The sequence below is a fragment of the Elephas maximus genome, chromosome 15 (genome assembly GCF_024166365.1).
Source record: "Elephas maximus indicus isolate mEleMax1 chromosome 15, mEleMax1 primary haplotype, whole genome shotgun sequence".
In the NCBI taxonomy this organism is placed as follows: Eukaryota; Metazoa; Chordata; class Mammalia; order Proboscidea; family Elephantidae; genus Elephas; species Elephas maximus.
The window spans coordinates 29,820,487-29,833,988 of NC_064833.1; the positions used below are offsets into that span (position 1 = coordinate 29,820,487).

The window sequence follows — 13,502 nt, forward strand, 5'->3', positions numbered from 1 at the left end:
TTGTACATTTTCCTCTATACTGTCATTTCAATCCTACAGTAGCTTCTACAATGCCCTTCTAGCTCTGCAGTGATATTGAGTTCATGTCTGGTCCTTTTTCATAATTTACCACTACAATTTTGCTAGTAATTTAGGTGATAATGAGGCTCAATTGTATAGTACGATTGGTTAAGGCTGGACTGGAAATATACCAAAGTTCATAGAATTTGGATAGTATCCCCTAAAATATAATTTTTTTCCACCTTGAGGTCTATCTTTGCTAGTTGATACAAGCAAACAAATAACACCATAAAGTGAATCCAAGGAGCATTGATAAATGTGCAAATTTATACTTTGTTTTTTCTTTTTAAAAGTTAGGAGGCAAAAGGTTTGTATAGTGCAGTACACAGAAGACTCATCAAATATTTCCTGAGCCATCTTCTTCCCCATTCAAGGCAGCCGTTACATATAAAAAAATCACAGAACCACCACGTCCATCATCGTCACTGTCATCATTTCTCCCTGCCTTCTCTCTCTCTTTTCCCAAATGTACACACACAGTCTACTCATCACTAAACCATTCTTCCCTCCCTTCCTGTTTTTTGTCTTTCTCTGTCCCATTCCCTTTCTCACATGTGTTCACTCCCCCATTTCCATACATAACTTTCAGGTTAACACATCCACTCCACTGTATTATGCCCTAGGAAATATTAGGTCATTTCATTGTAAAGGTTTTCAGGTGAAATTTAGTCTCTTTGAAAATTGGCGAACAAAATTCTCCACTTAATTATAAGAAATTATGCTTTAGTTTAAAAAGAGAAAAAAAAAAAGAAAGAGAGATGGCAAAATTTTGACATATCTTTTCAAGCTACACTTTCAGTTGCTTTTTGCTTTATTAATGTCTTCTTCTTTATTTGCTGGTAATAAACCAGCCATCGAACCCCAAAAGGACTTGAAAGAGACTGTGCCATGAGATTTAGAGTAAAACAACAAAGTTCTCTTATGAGGTGTCAGACAGTGAGCACTAAGTCACCCAGAGTTTTCTGTTTTAAAAAGCAAGACAGTTGGACATAAATTAAGCCTCCTATCTCTGCTGCAGTCACAGAAACATTTCCTGGGTATAAGAATTTATTATTCATTGGTGAATGTCATCTTAAAAAAAAAAAAGAAATGCTACTGAACTCTACTCATGCAGATTAAAAGATGAAAAGGATTTATTTGAGTTGGGTTAAAAATGTGTTCATTATTTTGTTATAAAATCCAAAATACCTAGCATTTACTTTTTAAAATCTATTTTCCCCCAATTGTTTAAAGCTATAAAATTATTAGTTTGTGGCAAAATTAAATAAGTTCAAAAATTGTATACTTTATTAAATTTCATTTTTCTAAACATACTACTCAGGATCATTTTAGTCTCCCTTGCTGGTTCCTCCTCATCTCTATGACCTTCGTACATGTGAGTGACCCAGAGCTCAGGCCCTGGACATTTTCTTCTATCTTATTCATTCTATTGGTGATTTACATCTAGTCTCTAGTTTTAAATAACATCTATGTGCTGACATCTTTCCAATTTTCAGCTTTAAATTCTCTATCCTGAACTCCAGACTTATATATTCAGCTTCCTACTCAACACCTCCACTTAGATGTTTAATAGACATTTCAAACTTAACTGTTGAAAACTTTTCTCCTGATTTCCCACCCCCACCCCAAATCTGCCACTGTCACAGACTTTCTCCATCATCCTTCAATTGCATTCCTCTAATAACTGAGCCCAAAGCTCTTGAAGTCATTCTGGACTCCTTTCTTTCTAACAAAACCATATGTAATCAATCAGGAAAAACCAGATAGCTCTATCTTTAAAATGTATTCAAAACCTACTTCTTACTACTTCTGCTACTGACATACAGGTCCTAGTAACCATCATGTCTGGCCTAGATTCTTTCAATAGCTTCCTGACTGGACTCAGTTCATCTGTCCTCATTCCCATTCACTTTTCTTTTTAACACAGCAGCCAGAGTGATGAATCTCTGTCCCCTGTAATGACTTGATTCCAGCAGAATTTCATCTGAATAGTACCTTGCCTTTCCCTCCCAGATTCCATGCAGACACTGGAGTTTGTAGTTTATATTTTGAAATGGTGCACTTCACCTGTGCCCACCCACTAGTTGCTTCATAACAATTTCTCCTTTGGTTCCAGAAGGCTTTGATGCATATACACTGTTCGCTTCCATCTTCCTTTTTACCTGGATCTCTAACTCCCACACTGTTTGCACAGTAGTTAGCAATGCCCCCTTGTATCTAAAGTACCACCTTCCTCAGCAAAAATGGAAATAGAAATATTGGCCTTCTGTATTAAATGGTCATGTTCTCGGATATAATTAGGATGTAATAGATTCAGTGAACTACCAAATAGATAAAGAGGTATGTAGTGAAATATATTGAAAGAATCAGATAAATGCTATGTGCTTAAAGCTGTTAATTTAATTATGATGCTGAGTTAGACTAATCAAAAGGAAAGTTTCCCTCCTTGTGGAGATTCATAATTTTGAACACTATTATTACCATATCCTCTTTGACAAGGGAAACAATAGGAGCAGATAAACACGAATGAAAACGTTTAGAGTCAAACTTTCCTGTTGCTTTGAGCTTAGCAAATAAGACCCCCAACTAAGGAGAAAAAGGTATCAATATTCCTCTCTATGACAAATGTGAACCCAGGAATCCCTTCTAGGGCGTGTCATGTGAGACCTAACTGATTCTTCTATCTCAGTCATCATCACAGCTATCCTACTCCCAATTTTTATAAGCAGCTATAAGAAAGTAAGGGAGAAAAGTAAGAGAGAAATAGCTGTGTGTCTTTATCTCTTTCTCTCTATTATCTGTCTATCTGTAACTGTTAGAGACATAAGTTTTTCAGCTTTTCATTCATCTGCCTGTAGGGAGGAAGATGCTAGTCTCCTCTTCAAACTAAGTTGGGGAGAAGGGCTTCCAGAGAATCTATCATAGAGAATGGAGATGCCTTTGGGAAAGAGGGACTAGAATCCTCAGATGGATGTTTGTTATATAGTGGATTTACTGATATACCTGCTATGCCTATTGAACAAGGGAAAGAAATTTGGATAAAAATGGTATGCTGGAGAGAGGGGAAGCTGACTAACTCCAATAATACAGAAGAAGGGGCAGATTATCCAATACACAGGGTGAGCATGGTATTTACCACGCTTACCAGATCATCTGTAGTGAATAATGTCATCTTTGATTTGGTGAAACCCATGTGAAATTGTTCATTACATATCAGTAAACAAGCACAAATAAGTCTATGCTTACCTTGCTTACTGTGTCATCTGTCCCTGTCAGGGTTTATGAATTTGAAAACAAAATGACTCTGTAGGAAGGCGCTGTGGGGTTGAGAGAGAGAGATGACAGCCATACCTAGAAGCAAAATCTTCAACGTGGTGAAAAAAATGTGAAATTGTTCACTACAGATAATCTGGTAGGCAAAGAAAGAAAGGTACTTACCACATGCATCTCTGAAATTGGCAAGTCATGATGTGAGTTTCCTATGAGTCAAATGAATACCAAAGAGGTACCTGGCCTTAGAAAGTACTAGATGAAGGAAACCCAACGATAAGAGACCATAGGGTGTCCTGGAAGGGATGAGAGCAGGGAGGTGATTAGAAAAGTTTGTATGTCTCCTATGACAGGAAACTGAAGAAGGAAATCAATCCTACTTTTTCAGTTCCCTATTTATGCCACCCATGGGAGTAAAAAAAAAAAACACTTTTGTTGCCTGACACATAGAAGGCACAAGTGACCAGTTAAGGTTAGTGAGGGAAACAGCAACAGCCAGGAGAGGATTATAAGGACACCTTCCCACAGTAAAAATGACCTAAAATAAAGAGGGAGGATAGGAGATGTGAAGCAAGAGGTAAAATCTCTCCAAGTTCTAAAGGTGCGGTGGGGTGGACTCTGACTCACGGAGACCTTACGTATAACAGAACAACACATTGCCCGGTCCTGCACCGTTTTCATGATTGTTGGTATGTTTGGGCTACTGTGTCAAGCCATCTCATTGAGGGTTTCCCTTTTTTTCACTGACCCTTTAGTGAACAATCACTAGAGAAGGACATCTAATTTTAGTGCTGAAGTTAGTGGAGGAGTAAATTAGCAGGCCTTGGCCCTCCTCCACCATCCACAGCACCCCCCCCAGCCCCCACCACCCCACAGCTGTCCTCTACATTCCTCTGGCCACTGCTTAAAGATGCACCTTGAATGGTAACAGTTTTAAATTTAAGTTGACTAAGTTTTTATTAATGAAAGTGATGAGAGAATTAGAGAGTTTGACCAATATGTTCTTTAAGTAGAGGTAGATTTGACTGTTTGTTTGGAGGGTGTAATAAGAAGAAAAAAAAAATCATTTTCTGCTTTTACTCCACCAATTTCAGGCTGTTCCATAAAATGCTTACTCAAGCAAGAACTTCCTTGCCCTCAGCAGAGAATTCCCTGCACAGCTCTGGCTTATTCTCCTTCCTACTCCCTAATGGGATATCTGAGAGAATTCCTTGAGTGAATAGGATGTGACTGAAGTCCCTGGAGAACTAGTTGGAGGCAAGACTGGACTTGCATGCCTGATGAACTTTCTTTTTGAAGATAAGGGCTTTTCTCTTGAATCCCAGTTAGCTTCAGAGGAAAGGGAAGCCCTCTCATTCAGAGGCATTGCATTCTCTTTAGAGAGAGTTCTTCTGAGGGAGCAAGTTAAATAACAATCGGATGCATAGATCAGAATTTATTTGTGGTTCTTTTTTTTTTTTTTTTCTTTTAGAAAGAAAGTTTTTTCTCACACATGCATTCATGTTCACATCTTAAAAAATCCTCTTTTAATTACTTATTTAAGTAGTATTAAACTTCTGACTGATTTCTGTACAGGAAGCGAATTTAGCGGCAAACTTCAGGGTTTTGCTCCTAATCTCTGTGGGGTTAGATATGGGGGCAGGGAAAGGCTTAAGAGAAGGAGGTGTGGAGTTGTGCTTGACTGGCTTTTCTGCAATCCTGACCATTTAATTCCTCTGTCTTTGGCTTCCTCTTTTTATTCTGTGTGCAGACCTGACTTTTCCCCCCCTTAATTTCCTTTGAATCATCATCCAGTGTGCTGAGGTTAGAAAAAGCTGGTGATTACTTATCACATCTATAGCCATAAAACAAGTTTAAAAAAAGGAAAGAAAAAGAACTGTAAGTCCCTGAGGTGGCATCTAGATTCTATTATGCACGGTGACACAGAGAGGCTATCTGTTGGACTGAATGCTAGAATTGGCACCTCCTTAATTTTTTATTTAATTCACTCATGTCCAAACTCCTGCAGTCAAAACCTGGCTACAGAGAACTCTGGCTCCTAAGAGCCACTTCTCAGACAGAAGAGCATCTCCTGCTGTGGAAGACTAGAATTCCTCAGCACTTTTATTCAAAAGAATTTTATCTGGATACAATCTGAAGCACTTCGGACTCTGATACAGGTCTTAAAAAACACTAGGTATTTTGAAGTTGTCCATTTCACGTAAAGTAACAGAAATGAGCCAGCACTCTAACTCAAATTATTTATAGCAGACTTTCCTCGACCTTAGAAAATGAAACAGGATAAATGAACTATGTCTACCTCATATTTATTATTTATACTCTATTTTTATTGCTACAAAAAGCGGGGAGTAGAGGCAACATCCTGTATTTCACTAACAAATCTGAGTCATCTCTTGGTCACAGCAACATGGGTGGTTATCCAAGAGAATCTCAGAACTACAGTCTAGCCACATCTTCTTAGATTTTCCACAGTAAAATGAACTGAGTGATGGGGATGGGGAGGGAGCTTGTTAACAATGCAGATTTCTAGGTCCTACCCTACAACTACTTGAGTATGCTCTGGGAATCTGAATTGCTCTGCTTCCTTTCCAGCTAGCTGAAATAGAGATGACCTCCAAGTCAACCTAGGAAGCCATATGTTGAAAATGGCTAAGCATTTCTCATCCTGGGTCTTGAGAGACTGGCAGAAAGTTCATTCTGTAAACAGGTTCACCCCTTGATACTGTTACATGAGAGTAAAATAAACTATTATGTTAAGCCACTGAAATCTATGGATTTATTTATCTTGCCAGCTTGAATTATCCTAATTCATAAAGTTATGACAGAAGAAAACCCCATCAGAAATAGTCCATTCCAGCTTTTGTGCCAATGTAGTCATATAATGGCTATTGGTCAATACCTATTTATTAATTAAAAACTTTCTTCCCCCAACAAAGGGTTGAATCTTCAACTGCCCTTTCTTTTTCTTCTAAGCGTTCACCTAAGCTTCTACCTATATTGAAACTTTCACTCCCACCAATATTGAAAATGACTCCTCATATATCCAGGAGCTCCAGATTCTATTTTTTATTGTTTCTTATGATGTTTCACAGACAGTTCAGGCTCAGCATTGGATCTCATTATCTTTCTAAGTAAAACTTCTTCCTGTTTTGTGTGTTTTGAAGAAGGGACTCACCATCGATCCTGTGATACAGACCAGGGGCCCCAGGGCCAGTTTAGATACCTTCTTCTTGCTCGTTCTGCCCATATAACAAGTAAATGTTTGTTTGTTTTAGTGTATCTCCTAAATATCTGTCATATTTGGCCTTTCTCTGACATCGCCTTATTTCAGAATTTAATTATGCCTCGACCAAATAATTGTAACCACCTACTAACTGATCTCAACAGTTCCAGATGCACTGTCCCCAATCCATTTTACATGCAACTTCTGTTAAATGAAAATCTTACCATGAATTCTTTGTCTACAATTTGTCAATTGCCTATGGTACATTTTTCTTAGTATAGTACACTAGATCCTTTTCCAACTCTTCCTCCTTCATTTCCTATCACTTCTTGATTCTCCCAAAAAAAGGTACAGACATTACTCAAAAACATTGGGCAAGCTCAACCCTCCACACCTTCACACAAGCTGTTGCTTGTATTTACAATTTCCTCCCTCTCTTTTTCTCCTGGTGACCTCTGACTTGTCCCTGAACACTCAAAAATTACCTCTGCCACAAACTTTTATTCACTCTCTTTTCCAGCCTCTTTGTGCTGTAGACATCTCTTTGTTACAGAACTTATGACATTATTTTTTATTTATGTTTCTGTGTTTTACATGATGAGCACTCCAAGGAGAGGAAGAAGAGTATTTTAATGACCTTTGGAAAGACGGTTCTTGAGTGAAGCTCTCTCTGTTCAAATCCTTACTAACTACTATGTAAATTATTTAAATTATCTATCCATCTATCTATAATAGTAACACCTACCTAGGTGGGCTATTTTGAACATTATATAAAATAATCCAGGGGAGTTCTCTGAGAATTGTCTGACCCACAGGAAACATTCAATAAATATAATTAGCAGAAGTAGTACAAATGCCTCCATGGCATTTGAATAACTAAAACGTGATTGAATAGGTGAATGAACACAATAATGAATGAATACATGATTGGATGGGACTTTGAAAATATATTTTTATGGTCATGATCTTCTTTCTGGATTTTATATATTCCAAATTTTCCTTGCTCCACCGGTGATAGCTGCTGTCTTTTAAAGTAGTATTTCCTAAAATGTAGAACCTTTACTATTGGAGGTACATATAGCAAATTTTACATAATAAATGTGAAAACATTTCTCAAGTTTCAATAGGTACATATACATTTTCAGATATTTGGGAAAAAATATAACTAGCACATCAAAACTATAAACATTTTTGTTTAAGGTAAGTCTAAAGATTTTTAAATTAAAATAAAAATTAGTCTATTTAAAAAAGTATTATTAAATAAAATAGGCAGACATAGATATGGCAAAATTGTAAGGTTTGGGGAACTATATCACTGCCTTTCTATTTGTACTGTTATTCCTATTACAGTTGGGTTCTATGTACAAATTTAAATCTTTGTTACTAATATTATTATTGGATATTTGTCCCAAACTTAGTATTTGTTCCAAATACTATGCTGGTATTATTAGGTCTTTGTTCCAAAACTTGGAAACCCTGGTGGCATAGTGGTTAAGTGCTATGGCTGCTAACCAAAAGGTCGGCAGTTCAAATCCACCAGGCGCTCCTTGGAGACTCTATGGGCCAGTTCTACTCTGTCCTATAGGGTCGTTATGAGTTGGAATCAACTCGATGGCAACAGGTTTGGTTTTTGGTTTGGTTCCAAAACTTAAAAAAAAAAAAAAAAAGTCTTGTATTTTATACTGCTTTTTGCTTTGAATAGATTTCTGCAGCTGCCTTATTTCTTTTCCTCTTGCATGTTTTCTCTTCACTTCACCTCCCTTTTCTTTTTTGGCATTTTGTTAGCTCCATGATCTCTTGCCGTTGTTACATCATGGCTTCTCCATACGCACGTCTTCCTGCCCTGTGTCTGTTAGTCACTTTGACCATGAGTCTTTTTCTGCCTGACTTGAACTGCCTATATCTTTCTCCTCTTATGCTTCACTGCCTCTTGTGAAGTCAGTTTCCATACTTTTGGAATAATTATTTTGGAGGGTTCTAACCTTATACGTGGGAGAAAGAAGCTACTTCAGAGAATGCTATAAGTTAACTAGGAAAAAAATCCACTCTTTAGCAGGACCACTATTCACGAAAGTTCTCTCAGGAAACATACAGTAATGACATCTCTGTGTTACTCCTTCACTTTAAAGCCCTTTCCTAACTCTACCTCCCTCACACTTTGGACTGAGGGACCAGTCAAAATGACTCTCAGTACTTCACTTTTTAATCCTTTATGGCCCACTAATCAACTGTTAGTTTTTTCACTAGTTACCTCTTTTAAAGATGATTAAGCTGAAGTGCACAAAAACTTTCCTAGAAGAGTGGAAGTTGATGACATGTTAAGGATTTCTGTCAGGAACTCTCCATATTTCCAGGGCCTTCTCTCACTAAAATACTTATCTCTGTCTTTTAAAATATGATAATTTAAGTGACTATTATGCACATCATTTTATTTTTGAAATACATAATAACCCTATAGGAAACCTAATTATGAGTCATCATGACTAGAAGGAGTAAATAATCTTCATGAAAATGGTCTCCTTTGAAAGCTTTTTAGGAAACAAAGTTAAATTCTCCAAAGGAAGAAAATTTAGTTTTACTTGAATGTTCCATCTCTACAAATAACAAAATCTGGCAATTTAACACAGAAAATATTTTACTCTAATGGACCTTTTATAGTAAGCTTTATTCCTAGAACAATTTCTAAACACTTATTTTATCTGGGTTATTCAAGTTAATTGAAGACTGAAAAAGTGCAAAAATAGTGTCCAGAGCAGCAGCGTTTAGAAATCTTCTTAAGTAAACAGGAAGAAACAGATAGAACAATATAAGCAAATGGAATAAAGTTTAAAAAAAAAAATATTTAAAGAAAATTAAATTATAAAATGGTAAGTCATTGCAAATAATTTCTAATATGTTGAGAATTTGTTATCCCAAGAAGTTATAGTATATAATATTTGATCATTTTTGGTCTTTCCTTAAAATTTTAAATACCTAGTATATTCTATATTCTGTTGTGTGTGTGTGCGTGTGTGTGTCTGTGTCTGTGTCTGTATACTTCCTGAAAACATAGGGCAGGCCAATGTAGCTGAACAGCCTGGTGAAAGGGGATATTTAGAGTCTGGTCTAACAGAGTAGGCAAGCTAGATTATTCAAGGCCTTGTCGGTCAGTACAGAAAGCAGCAGATTTATAGTTTAAAAAGACGTCTGGTTATAGCATGGATATTGGAGCAGTGTATAGTTGGTGTGGATACAGAAACAAATCAGGAGGGTGTTTCTAGACTCCAGGTATGAAGTTATGATAACTTAAACTCAGATGACAGCAATAAAATCAAACCAAACCCATTGTCGTCTAGTCGATCCGGACTCATAGCGACCCTGTAGGACAGAGTAGAACTGCCCCATAGTGTTTCCAAGGAACGCCTAGTGGATTTGAACTGCCAACCTTTTGGTTAGCAGCCATACCTCTTAACCACCATGCCACCAGGGTTTCCTAGATGACAGCCATAGAGATAGAGAAACAAGAGTATGCTTGACGATGGGCTGGATATGGGAGTAAACAACCAAACAAAAAAACCCGTTGCTGTTGAGTCTCTGACTATAAACCCAGTGCCATCGAGTTGATTCCAACTCATAGCGACCCTATAGGACACTCTGACTCATAGTGACCCTATATGACTGAGTAAAACTGCCACATAAGGTTTCCGAGGAGTGCCTGGTGGATTTGATCTGCCTACATTTTGGTTAGCAGCCATAGCACTTAACAACTATGCCCCCAGGGTTTCTAAGGAAAATATCAAATATACCTACTTCTAGCTTCCTGGCTTGTGTAGCCAGATGGATGTTTACCAACATATGACATAATAGAAGAGGAATAGTTTTTAGGTTCTGTTTTACAAAAGTTGATACATGCAAGTCTTGTGAATTCTGGCAAGTTTCTCTCTATAAATTTAGTTTATGCATCTCCAAAATGAGTCATGTGCACTAAATGATCCAATTAATACCTACTGGAATGACAGTGCGTGAAGATTAAGAGAAAAGCAGATGAAATACTTAAAATGATAAGCTGAAGATTTGAATAGGACATTAAAAGGAAAAGGGATTAAAATACATGTCTACGAAAGCAGATGGTATGATGAAACTGTAATTTGAAGGATGTTATTCTGACAGCTGGGCTGAAGCAAGAGCGAGATTAGCAGATTGGAAATCAGGTAACAAGTTGATTCAGTGATCTAAATTGTAGTAGGGACTATGGAAAAAGGAAGCTGAACATTTTAGACAATGTCGAGGATGAATTAGCAGGATTTGATAAATCAGAAAGTGAATGATAGAAACCTAAACTAACAAAATATATTTTTTCAAGCCTTGCAGAGAAAGAAAATGATGAAAATACTTATAAACACAAAGAAATATTTAAGAGATATTATTTGGAGACTTGGGGATGATCAGTTTATTATCTAACATGTTGGGTATAGCTCTATAACATATATGCTATTTCAAAAGTATGTTACTTCTGTTTTTGAGGAAAAGAATTATTTAATAACAAGTAATTGACTAAACATACCTTTACTTACAAAAATTATACTAACTAGCATTTAATAAGAAGAGATTCACTTTTTAAAACCTTTATAGTTATACTGAGAATAATTTCTGTGACATATTTTAGTAGCTCCATTCTCACTTGTTCTCTGATTTCATTTTTTCAGCTCCATGTGGTGGCCATTTTTCAGCTCCCAGTGGAGTGATTCTCTCACCAGGATGGCCAGGGTACTATAAAGACTCCTTGAATTGTGAGTGGGTGATTGAAGCTGAACCTGGACACTCTATCAAAATTACATTTGAAAGGTCTCTGCAAATATTTTTCTACCACTTTGCAAAAAGATTAAAAGAATAGTTGACTTTTTCCATTTTATTTACAAAAATCAATGTACAATTTAATTTTAATAATCAATTGTGTGGCTTGAATATTTCAGATGGTTTGCCCCCTTTTAACCTTTCAGCCTGTTTTCATGTTAATTTTTTTTCTTTGTTTAATGCTGCATCAGTACTACTGAGATATGCAAGATCGACCTTTTTACTTTATACATATGCACAACACTGAGATATGAACATATGACCTTTAGCTCAATGAATTTAGTTGTCCTATATTTTGAAGGGCCTGTGAGTTTTGCTTTGTGAGGTTTCAAGAGGCAAAGGTGCTGTAAACACAATCAAATCAACATTATATTCAGGCTAGGATACTTATGCAAATGACCCATGTACCTAAACTTACAAGTCCTTTAAAAAAAATGACTTCGTCAAGACAGCCTATATTAACCATTAGCCAGTTGACTTTTTTTTTCTGGAAAAAAATAATATTATTGATTTAAATAATCTATTTCTTCAAAGATTATAATATTGGCAATTAAAAAGTTAAAAGAACAAAGATTCTGATCTGTAATTGAATCACTATTCGGATCAAAATAGAAGGAGCTTTACGATGAAAGGAAACCCTGGTGGTGTAGTGGTTAAGAGATATAGCTTCTAACCAAAGGTCGGCAGTTCAAATCTACCAGGTGCTCCTTGGAAACTCTATGGGGCAGTTCTACTCAGTTCTGTAGGGTCACTATGAGTCAGAATTGACTTGACACCAATGGGTTTGTTTTTTGGGTTTTTTTGGTATATGATGAAAAGGAGCCCTGGTGGCATAGTGATTAAGTGCTATAGCTGCCAATCAAATGGCCTGCAATTTGAATCCACCAGCTGTTCCTTGGAAGCCCTATGGGGGCAGTTTTACTCTGTCCTTATAGGGTTGCTGTGAGTCAGAATCAACTCAACAGCAACAGGTTTACATGATAAACATTTTCCCAATTTTTGTTGCCTTCGTTCGTCTCCCCACCCCTTATATTAAACAAGCAAACAGATAATAACAACAACAAAAATAGACTCTTAAACATTGTCTCCACATGGTAAACTTGTAAATACAGCAGAGTATCTTGATTATGACCTGAGCGTTGAATTTTAGATCAACCTACAGGACTATGATAGAAAAGGTCCCTGGTATATCAGACACCAATTTAATACTTCCGTAATTCAAGAGGTTCTTCAATGAATTCATTTGTCTGTGCTACTCCTGAAATTAGCACACACACACACAAACATACTCTATTCTATGTAAAATATTAAACATTTCAAATGGGATTGCCCTACATTACTATGAGCTACATGTGTATAAAGAGTTTTTATTTAATAACTTGGTAGGTTTTTATTGTTGTTGTGTTAGTACAACCATATCTTCCATTCAGTGGTTGAAATAGCCTGCACTGCTGTAACAATTCAAAAGAAGCTTGAACAACATCTTATTAACTCATTAGCAAATTTTATTTCATCAGATAAAATTGTTCCATATGTAATTCAGATTTCCCAACCCTACTTTATTGCACAAAAAAACCATTTAGATGGGAATACATAGTATGGCATAATATTATTGATTATATTGTTAAATAATTTTTTTTTAATGTGACAATACATATATTTAGTCCATATATTTATTTGGTAAATTTAGAGGATCACATTTAAAGGATTAATATATTTGTCAATCTATCATAATTAAACTCGTATTTTAATTAAATGCATACATGTAGATTTAAGTACATGATTTTTATATTTCCTGTTTTAGCTAAACATAAATTTTGTATCAGGAGTTACAATATGAAGATTGTTGAAATTGAGTTGTTATATTTGTATAGTTCATAATCTATCACCCAGATAGCTATCAAGAGTTATTATCCTTCAATATTCACATAAAAAGGCTGGAGCCCTATCCCACATACAGTGGGCCATCTAGACCCTTTCTAAATTTTTAGAGAATTCTTGAGGGTAATTTTGTTCACTTCCAGCTCTGAATTCCTGTTCCCAAGATTACCCTTCTGTGAAATATTGACTTTCCTACTGTCTCTCAACATTACTCTGCTCCTTACTCAGTTTTATC

The 13,502-nt window shown here is 36.3% G+C and overlaps 1 protein-coding gene across 3 annotated transcripts in view; it reads left to right on the forward strand.

The window, feature by feature from the left end:
* Positions 1-13,502, forward strand: part of CSMD3 (CUB and Sushi multiple domains 3) — a 1,374,620-nt gene that overhangs the window by 878,689 nt on the left and 482,429 nt on the right. For all 3 annotated transcript variants that reach the window (XM_049854130.1, XM_049854131.1, XM_049854132.1), the window contains one exon: positions 11,239-11,377. In XM_049854130.1, the coding sequence (XP_049710087.1) occupies positions 11,239-11,377 (139 nt within the window). The remainder of the gene's footprint in view (positions 1-11,238; positions 11,378-13,502) is intronic.